This window comes from Limulus polyphemus, unplaced genomic scaffold (assembly GCF_000517525.1).
Source record: "Limulus polyphemus unplaced genomic scaffold, Limulus_polyphemus-2.1.2 Scaffold4035, whole genome shotgun sequence".
Classification (NCBI taxonomy): domain Eukaryota; kingdom Metazoa; phylum Arthropoda; class Merostomata; order Xiphosura; family Limulidae; genus Limulus; species Limulus polyphemus.
In genome coordinates this window covers 94,872-105,395 of record NW_013669645.1, presented here as the reverse complement: position 1 = coordinate 105,395, position 10,524 = coordinate 94,872, and the positions used below count along the sequence as shown (strand labels likewise).

The window sequence follows — 10,524 nt, the reverse complement described above, 5'->3', positions numbered from 1 at the left end:
TATCGTAAAGTTATATTCGGAAAGAATATATTAAGTAAGGACTTGTATCGCTAATGTTTCGTCGGAACGAAGTTACGGAAAATTAATTAACAAACGGAGACGTAACAATATATAGTGTACAGATCATTATCACCCAGCGTGTACATGTACATTGATGTTAGGCAATACTGCCATCTTAAAAAACATTTTCTTTGACAACATTAGAGGTGGCTTTTTTTTTTCTCTTCTAAAACTTTTAAGGCTTTCCTTGGCGCTTCAAATCGCTGGACTCTATATCAGCAATACCATTAGTATTAATAACATGTTCAAAGTTAACTAGAAGTAAAATGAACTTACCAGTGTTACCGAAAACACGATTCCGTCAGAACCAAATCTATATCGATATCACGGAAATCATATTGAGCTTGCGATTAATGTCCATAGTGATTTAATTCGTCCTTAATGGTTTATTGATTTAAATACAGTTTATTGTCTTTAGATAAAAAAAAATACAATTAAATTTCTATATTATAATAAACGATGGAGTCAGAAAATCGGTATGAAAGGTAAAAACAAAACAAAAAACTTAAATGTATTATTTACGGTTCATAGATGGCGCAATGATTTGTGTTTTGTGGCAAAGCTGGGTAGGCTATCTGCCGACGGTCCTAATTCTGAACTATTTATCAGAGGTAAAGCAGCTAGTCAGCAGAACCCTGCTACCTGCTATCCACGTTAATTACAAATAAAATAAGTTCACCAGAGTGGCTTAAAACGCAATTTCATCAGAAACAAATCTGTGTTGAAATTAATTCGGGGTCGATAACTTCGAAATCATGTTTAATCATTTACAAAAAAGAACAGATCCATAGTCGTTTGAATTTCGCTAGCTGTTCCTAATTTAGCAGTGTAAGACTAGAGGAAAGGCAGCTAGTCATCACCACCCACCGCCAACTCTTGGGCTACTCTTTTTACCAATGAATACTGGGAGTGACCATACATTTTAAAGCCTCTAAGGTTAATAGAGCCAGCATGTTTGGTAAGGCAGGGATTCGAACCTGCGACCCTCAGATTGCGAGTTAAGCGCCTTAACCATCTGGCCATGTCAGGCCATATCCATAGGGATATGAATTTAATATCGACAGCGACGGATTAAAACAAAACTCGTTGGTTCCATTTAAAAATTTTGAATTTGAACGCAATCAAACATAAAGGTGATCTTTGAAATCCCTATAGTTACATATATATAATGTGTGTATGCTAATTAAAAAGCATATAAATATATGATATTTTTGGATATGAGAGAATATCGCTTCAATGTCTTCTCGTGTCAAAATCGGATTTAAGCTTACCTAAGGGGTTGGCCAAATAGGGTCTCTATATGTTATTATTACAAATTTATTAAATGTTGAATGGTACCTCACGAAAATATCACATGCGACCAGAGGGGTGGTCAGATACTTCGTGGGACCATCCCCTAAATCTGCCAATGATAGATAACACGAAAATCATGCTTAACTTGTTATCTCTATAGCGTTTAGATTCGTTCTTGATAATTTGTTAATTTAAATAAAAATTATGATTATAAGATAAAAAATATAATTAACTGTGTATGTTATAATAAACGATGGAGTCAGAAGAGCAGTATGAAAGGTAATTAAAATGATTAAAGTATTATTTATGGTTCATAGATGGCGCGATAATTTAATACTATTTAGATTTCGTGACAAAGCTGGTCAAAGGTGAGATAGCCAATCACAGAACAATACCACACACTATCCATGTTAAAAGATTAACGAACTCACAACTTAAAATGCGAGGAATACTTTGTGGTATTGCGTGGATTCGAATACTTTTCTGTTTATTTATATAGTGAATATTAAGAGAGGAGTTTAAGATTATCACTTCATGCACGTATGTAACACATACTGGATGTACTTATGCAGGATCTCCGAAAGTGTTCTGTTTCAAGAGTAAATAAAACCAAAATTAAGAGTAACGAAAGCTTTTATTTCTTGCTTTTGAAGTTTATATGTCATGCTATGTTGTATGTAGCCTACAGAGTGCATAATTCTTCTCGTGATTCATGGCATGTGCACGATTTACTGACATCACGACAGTACAAATTGCAACATTAATCGTCTCTTATATGACTTCATTTTAGTGTCTACTGACTTACTGACAGACAACACACTATTGTATAGTTGTACGAGTGGTTAAAACAGGTTACCACTACAATAACAATAAAACACCACTAACTAGATTTTTTCTACTCTTTAATTGAGACTACCAAGTCTTTTGCGTACCTTTATACATTATACTATTAGTAGTATTAAAAGAAGGAATTATATATCCGGACTATAGAGTATCAATGTAAATTGTAAACAAGCTTTCCATGTCAGTAACTCTAAATAACTTTTCCAAAAAATAAAGCTTCACACCAGGTTACAAAAAAAAAAAAAAGGATTGATGTAAAATTCAGACATAAGTTTTATTTAATATTTCTGAACATTTTGGAACACTAAGTGGTCTTCTTTTGATAGATTTTATAATTCAGAAATGAGCTATAACATAGATGGCCAACTGTCGGCCCGCGAAGATGGTGTTTTTTGTTTTGTTCTTTATCATAATTTATTTTGGCCAAACTGGTAAGCCGCAAACAAAAAAAAAACGAAATCGTGACCAAGCAAACCAGTCCCGTGACGGTTCCGCGAACTTTTCTTCAAATTTTAACTCAGCTATTTATTCAAAATCATATAATTAACTGAGGGGCTATAGTAGACAGTAGGAATAAATTATTCAATTAAGCAAATATTCTGAACGTACTTTACCAACTAGCAGGAATTATATATCTATACTATAAATAAGTTGTCCATCCCTCTACAGACGAGTAACACAACTGAAAACACAAGCCCTATACTATAATACTAAGCACTTTGGATCTATGGTATACTTTTCCATTGCCTGACAGTGCATGTTCTATACACCATCCGATTAAAGGTGAAGGATTGAGAATAAGCTAGAAGCATTTTGGGATTTTGATAATAAATTAAACTACGTATTTCTTTCGGCTGAAGATCGTAAAGTACAATTATACCAAAGGTATCCGAGGGACGACTGTCATTGTGTAACGAATAGCACAATTAGTTGAATAAGTTAAACCATGTATTTCGTTCGGCTGAAGATCGGAAAGTTCAATGGTACCGAGAATTTCCGAGGGATTACTGCCATTGTCAAACGAATCGCAAGTAAAATTCTTTAAAATGAATCTGAAAGTGAAAAGTTTAATTTATTTTAGCTCTAGCTGTGTACATTTATACCTTGAATTGTAAGCGTAATTGGTTTTCACGATTTCTGTAATTAATTCTCCACAACACATTTTTTAACCTTTTATTATACAACTGTTCACGTTTACAAATTTTCTATAAGTAAAATATTGGTTTGAATTTTAATATGTCTTTTGACTAATTCTCATCAGTTAATTTGGATGTATCGAAGCTAAAGGATGAATTTCATAACGTTACCAACATATATATCGTGCTTAAGATAGCTAAGGCTATCTGCCGATGTCCGTAATCTTTAATTACTGATCAGAGGGAATCCGGCAAGTACAAAGTGCCTTACCACCCACACTAAAGGATTGGCTGTCAGTCTTATAACGCACCCACAGCTGAAAGTGGGGGGGGGATATATTTGTTGTAATCGCAAGGGATTTGAACGCTGCTCGCCAGCTCCAATATCCAGAGCTCCACCACAAAGCCAACTGTGACACTTAATTATTATCATTTTTATTCTATTTGACAAATGTTTGTTTGTTTTAGAGCAAAGCCACATTGGGCTATCTGCTGTGTCTACCGCAGGGAATCAAGTCCAGGATTTTAGCGTTGTAAGTCCGTAAACTTATAGCTGTTTTGGCAAATGAGTTATTTCTATGACCTGTAATACTGTATCGTGTTTACCTCTCCACGTACACGTTGTAAATTGTGTATCTTTCTTACAAATGTTTCTAATCTGACAGCGTAGAAAAATCTACAACAACCGTTTTTCCGGGGACTTTTGGACTGGCTGTCATCCTCCAAAGGTGTGTTAAATCACACGAAACTAAGAAACATTATCCAATTTGAAATATTCTATAATGTTACATAAACAGATATGAACCAGATCTAGAGTATGTGGGTGTATATTATTATAATCATTTAATTACACCTAGCAATAAAGACTAATATATATATATGTATGTATGTGTGTGTGTGTGTAAATATACACAAAAATAGTGTCATTATATGTGTTTCAGAAAACAAGGTATCTGACTAAGCAATTGTAGGTCAAGTTATAAACTCATTGAAAATCAACTTATTAAATACACTGTAGTTATAGAGTAACAGTGAGAGTTACCTTTTAAAAACTGTGGTTATATAGTAACAATGAAAGTTACCTTTTTAAATCCCATATTTATATAGTAACAATAAAAGTTACCTTTTTAAACCCCATATTTATAGAGTAACAATAAAAGTTATTTTTTTAATACTTTAGTTACAGAATAACAATGAAAATTACTTTTTAAACAGTTATTTTAGAGTAACAATGAAACTTGCGTTTTCAGACACTGTAGCTATTAAGTAACAACAAAATTCAACTTATAAAACACACTTTGATACAGTGTATCAAGTCTTGTGATATCTCTTCACTTAGCACTGTGTATTTTTATTGACATCATTCTTATAAATTAGTTTAAAAGATGCTTCACAGAATATCCTTAAATAACTTTTTCTAATTAAGGGGTGAAATGTTGGAGTTATACTTCAATAATCGTTTTTTATTTAATAACTTACATCATTCTGAGTTTCATGTTGGTTTATGTTGTCCTCTGCGAGCCATAGCAACAACAGAGAAACAACGGTCTATATAAGTAAACCAACTCTGACCTTGACAAATACTTGGTGTACAGGTGCCAGGAAGAAGTTGGCAGGAAAATTTGGACGATCATCAACATGATTTATTTTTAGTTGGGCCATGATTATACAGCTTTTAATATACCTTTACCTGAAGAAGTAAAAAAAAAAGGAAAATTCATGATACGTAATGAAGAAAAACAAATGGAAAAGAAAAAGACTTTTCAGGAGTAAAGAAAAAACCAACTTATCAGATTTTAACTTATAATTACATGTTCAAATTACGCAAGATAGAACAGGTTTCACATTTATAATGTACTACAGGACCAATCAGGTTAGACTGTACTACATCTTGTTTTACCAGACACTTTCGTTCAGGTTAAACCATGAATACAGCTAATGACTCAAAATATTTCCGTTTTCATAAAGAGCAACGGTTTTCTGAGACTCCAAACCTCACTTCCGAACGAGAATTATATCGCCGTTCTTAAAATATACTTTCATTGAAGTTACAGACTATTTATGTCGCAAATCGATATGCGACTGTCTTGTTGCTGTTGTTGTTTTTTGAAAAAATCCTAATCTCAGAAAACTCCTCGAGCCTAAAGAATTATTTGTTTGTTTTAAGTTATGCACAAAGCTACACAATGGGCTATCTGTGCTCTGCCCACCACGGGTATCGAAACCAGGTTTCTAGCGTTGTAAGTTCGCAGACATACCGCTGTGCCATGGGGGGGGGCAGCCTATAGAAAGAAGGACTTGTTTGTTTTCAAATTCGATGACGAGGAACCTACTTTGAGACTAATAATGGCTGGAGACGGCTTGAATGGGTAATGAAGAAAAACTTTAATATAAGTTTAACATAACAGCAAATGTACAACGTTTCGACAAGGTTTTGTCATCAACAGGTACAAGTTTTTCTTCATTACCCATTCAAGCCGTCTTCAGCCATTATTAGACTTGTTTGAATATTATTGTTCTAAGACAAGTCTTAGAAGAAGATAACTTTAACAAACCTTTCTCTAACTTTTTTTTTTTTTTTTTTTGAAGGGGTGTTGTCGGATTTCATTTTAATGTATGAATACACACATGTATGGCTATGTAAAATGAGACTTAAGTCAAATTCAAACCGGCAGAGGGTCACAGATTTTGAAATTTATATTACGAAATATCAACTACCTTAAATTTACATTTATAAAGAAAAGGGAAAAAATCAGTTCTACTACCTGTTACTTTTCGGAAATATTTTCAGCGTTTTCCTAAAATAAACAGAGATCAATGGTAAAATTTATTGTTATAAGACGACATTTTTTCTTGTGGGTCTGGTTGACAAAGCAAACTTTCTATTTTCTATGTGTACTTCACAAAATGAGAATGCTCGTGAAAAATGAGGTTGTTATCTGTTTTGATGAATAATAAAAGAGCATATAAATCCCATCGTTTTGTATTTTTGTACATTTATAGGTGGTTTTCTGTATTATGAAGCAAAAAGTTTCAAAATTTGTAGTTTGGTTACAAGAAATTTTGGAAATAAATAAAAGATTTATCAAGAAGCATTTGGATCATCGTGTTATCTCCGTTTATTAAATGGATCGTCGTATTACGTTTGATTTTTAATTGGATTATCATTTTATCGCTGTTTCCTAATTGGATCATCATAATATTTCTGTTTTCTAATTGGATTATCATGTTATTTCTGTTTTCTAATTGGATCATCATGTTATTTTTGTTTTCTAATTGGACCATCATGTTATTTCTGTTTTCTAATTGGATCATCATGATATTTCTGTTTTCTAATTGGATTATCATGTTATTTCTGTTTTTTTAATTGGATCATCATGTTATTTCTGTTTTCTAATTGGATCATCATGTTATTTCTGTTTTCTAATTGGACCATCATGTTATTTCTGTTTCCTAATTGGATCATCATGATATTTCTGTTTTCTAATTGGATTATCATGTTATTTCTGTTTTTTTAATTGGATCATCATGTTATTTCTGTTTTCTAATTGGATCATCGTGATATTTCTGTTTTCTAATTGGATTATCATGTTATTTCTGTTTTTTTAATTGGATTATCATGTTATTTCTGTTTTCTAATTGGACCATCATGTTATTTCTGTTTTCTAATTGGATCATCATGATATTTGTGTTTTCTAATTTGATTATCATGTTATTTCTGTTTTCTAATTGGATCATCATGATATTTCTGTTTTCTAATTGGATTATCATGTTATTTCTGTTTTTTTAATTGGATCATCATGTTATTTCTGTTTTCTAATTGGATCATCATGATATTTCTGTTTTCTAATTGGATCATCGTGATATTTCTGTTTTCTAATTGGATTATCGTTTTATTTCTGTTTTCCAAGGTGGCTAGGGTGCTCGACTTGCAATCTGCGGGTCGCGGGTTCGAATCCCCGTCCCACCAAACATGCTTGCCCTTTCAGCCGTGGGACGTTATAACGTGACGGTCAATCCCACTACTCGTTGGTAAAAGAGTAACCCAAGAGTTGGCGGTGGGTGGTGATGACTAGCTGCCTTCCCTCTAGTCTTACACTGCTAAGTTATGGACGGCTAGCACAGATAGTCCTCGGGAATTCGAACCCACGACCCTCAGATTGCAAGTCGAGCGCCCTAACCACCTGGCCATGCCGGGCCCGGATGATACTTAGCTACAGTTACTGATTCTTGACAACTTTTTTAAAAACCTTTTCGAAGAATGAAATTCTTGCTTGATTATATCAAAATGCTCTTTATGGAATTTTTTTCATCGCTAGATTTTTCTATATTTTAATCTTCCCATATTAAACTTTAAACTCATTAAAGCGTGAGCTGAACGTAGCTTAATGGTTAGCTGCCGCGGGCTGGATTGTAGATCTGAGGGTTCCCGGCTCGCGTTCCATTGCGACAAAGAGAAATAGTGTTTCTTACTTTGGGACTGTGGGTACGCTAAAAGAACTACAGTCAAATCCCACTATTCAATTACAGTAGCCAACACTAGGCGGAGGGTGCTGTTGATAAGCTGCTTTCTCTCTAGCCTATCATTTCGAAATTTGAAACGGCTAGTTTTGCGCGAATATATCTGGGAAAAAATCCAACAGCTGAAAACACTGCGAACTATGTGAAGTATTAATAGTGACAGTCCACCCAATATCTTTGGTTCCAGAAGCCTTGTGGTGGCGGGTTGAAAATTGAGATCGTTTAGCCTATGTACGCATAAGAGGACCTATAGGTTGAATGTTATATGCTTATATTAAAACCAAATTAAAGGACAACTGAACAATGTAGTATAAGGATGTGGGGATTATCCATGCTTACTAAATAAATTTTATTAATTGTTACTTTCATTGTTATTCTTTAGAATATTTCACTTTGGTAGTTTTGTTTTGTTTTCTCAAATTGCAACTTGAAAATTCTACGTTTAATTTTTAATAGTCCTAACTTGAATTCAACTCAACATTTCTGCTTCTCATAAAAAAATAAAAACGAATTGTTTTTGTTATTACAAATATGTGTGGTTGTCATTAGTCCCAACCTTGCCTTAAGTGGATGCTTCAATACGTACACTAAACTATATATTGACTAAGTTTGATATGTTTTATCACAAAAAAGTAGTCCATTTCAGTTTCAATAACAAATTTATTACCATCATTTCTGATCGTGTAAGTATATATAGTAAAAGACTGAAAACAATGTTAGTTACGTACTTTTGATATGCAATACAAGTGTATCGAAACTGAAACCGCTTGGTATATGATTTCAAAATGGCTTTTAAGAACATATTTGTTGAGTTTGGAAAATATGCGATTCACGTTAACCTCGTCTACCATTTTTCTTCTTTCGGCCACGTTTTCGTTCTCGTCTGTCTTCACGGCTTTCCTTACTCTCTTTACTTTCCTTGCTTTCTTCTTTACTTTCATTGCTTTCTTCTTTACTTTCCTTGCTTTCTTCTTTACTTTCATTGCTTTCTTCTTTACTTTCCTTGCTTTCTTCTTTACTTTCCTTGCTTTCCCTGCTGTTCTTCTCTTTGCTCTTTCTCCTACTTCTGTTTTCGTCTTCTTCATCTTCTGTTGTTGTAGGCTCGGTGGTGGTGGTTGTACCTTCGGTTGTGGTTGATGAAGAAGAAGTTGATTCCAATGTTGAAGAAGAGGTAGACTCTGATGGTGACGAAGAAGTCGATTCAGTTGAAGTTGGAGATGGCGATGTTCCGTTGTTGGGATCTGGTGGCACAGATTGAGCTTCTCCATAGCTTGTCAACGCCAAGATGGAGGTCAACAAGAATGGCAAAAGTGAATATATCACGATTCTCTGTAACCAAAAATATGATGTTCGCAATTGTGCGAATAAGTCATTACTAACCCATTATCTTGAAGTTAAAAACAAAACAGAAATAAGGTATTTAGAATAAAGTAATTATTTTCCCTAAATGATTACGTCATTATTCCTCTTCTCATCCAAAGTTACACACACACAAATTAAGGAAAGCTAATTCGGTAAATATTAAACTACAACACAAAATACACGTGTTTGAAGCCTTGAGAATCCTCAGGAACCAGGGATCGAAATATTAAATTATCGCATTCCAGAGGAATTTAACTTTGCTTGAGAGCCCCCCAGTGGCACAGCGGTATGTCTACGGACTTACAACGCCAGAAATCAGGTTTCGATACCCGTGATGGGCAGAGCACTGATAGCCGATTGTGTAGCTTAGTGCTTAATTACAAAGAATTATCAAACAAAAAACATTGCTTGAGGAATTTCATATTTTTAGCTGGCTTTCTCGATCCGGAATGCATGGTCCATCCCTATTCCTTTAGTTATGGCCAATGAAAGTGAACATATTGCATGGATTGAATAAATAAAAAAAAATCATGAGGAAATGCAACTTTATACGAGGGAATCTAATCTTCCTGATAAATTTCCCTCGAATGGATGTAATTTTATTTCATTATTTCCATTACTGGGAACTTACAAAAATTAAAGAAATAACTACGCTCTTGTCACACTAATTACACTTTTACTACAGACGTATCAATTCTTTTCTTAAACAAGTATTTCACGTTATCATATCATTCTAAATCAAATATTTTCATAATTTTGGTGAACAAAACACATTTAACAATGATAGATATGGATGGAGAAAATGAGTTGTTGTTTTGCTTTCATGAGAACTATTTTTTCAAACCCAAAAGTGGCGGAATGATTTAAAATTGAAATCAATTTTAATTTTAATTATACTCTTAAATAAATACTCTTTTTACTTGTTCATTTGTCAATAGTGCTCTTATTTTTCGGTAATCAACCTCATTCTTTGAATTTTTAAGAAAGTTTTTATATAAAATACGAACCAACTGAGACCAACCTTTGTCGCCATGTTGTGCGGTTCTTGAAAGTCTTCGTAATGATTGATGGAGAATGAGGAAAGGAAGAGTTTTTATAGCTAGAGCAGGGTTGACCTTTCGCGATCTGTTACGTCACCACTCTAAGTGCGTAGGAAGATGTATGCACGGCTAGTAACGCATGAAATCGATTTCAACATACTTTCTCTGTAGATTATTTACCGCCCCTCTCACTCCCGTAGCGCAGCGGTAATCTCAAGGTTTATAATACTTAAATTCGAGTTTCGATCCCTGCGATGGAGACAGCCCAT

General features: G+C 33.9%; 1 protein-coding gene across 1 annotated transcript; it reads right to left on the bottom strand.

Moving 5' to 3' along the window:
- Positions 1-8,499: 8,499 nt before the first annotated feature.
- LOC111088576 (suppressor protein SRP40-like) lies at positions 8,500-10,318 on the bottom strand. The gene is made up of 2 exons (XM_022399103.1): positions 10,237-10,318; positions 8,500-9,182 (listed from the first exon to the last, which is right to left on the bottom strand). Exons 1-2 carry the CDS (start codon positions 10,246-10,248, stop codon positions 8,688-8,690), a joined length of 507 nt encoding a protein of 168 aa, XP_022254811.1. The 5' UTR covers positions 10,249-10,318; the 3' UTR covers positions 8,500-8,687.
- Between the last annotated feature and the right edge of the window lie 206 nt (positions 10,319-10,524).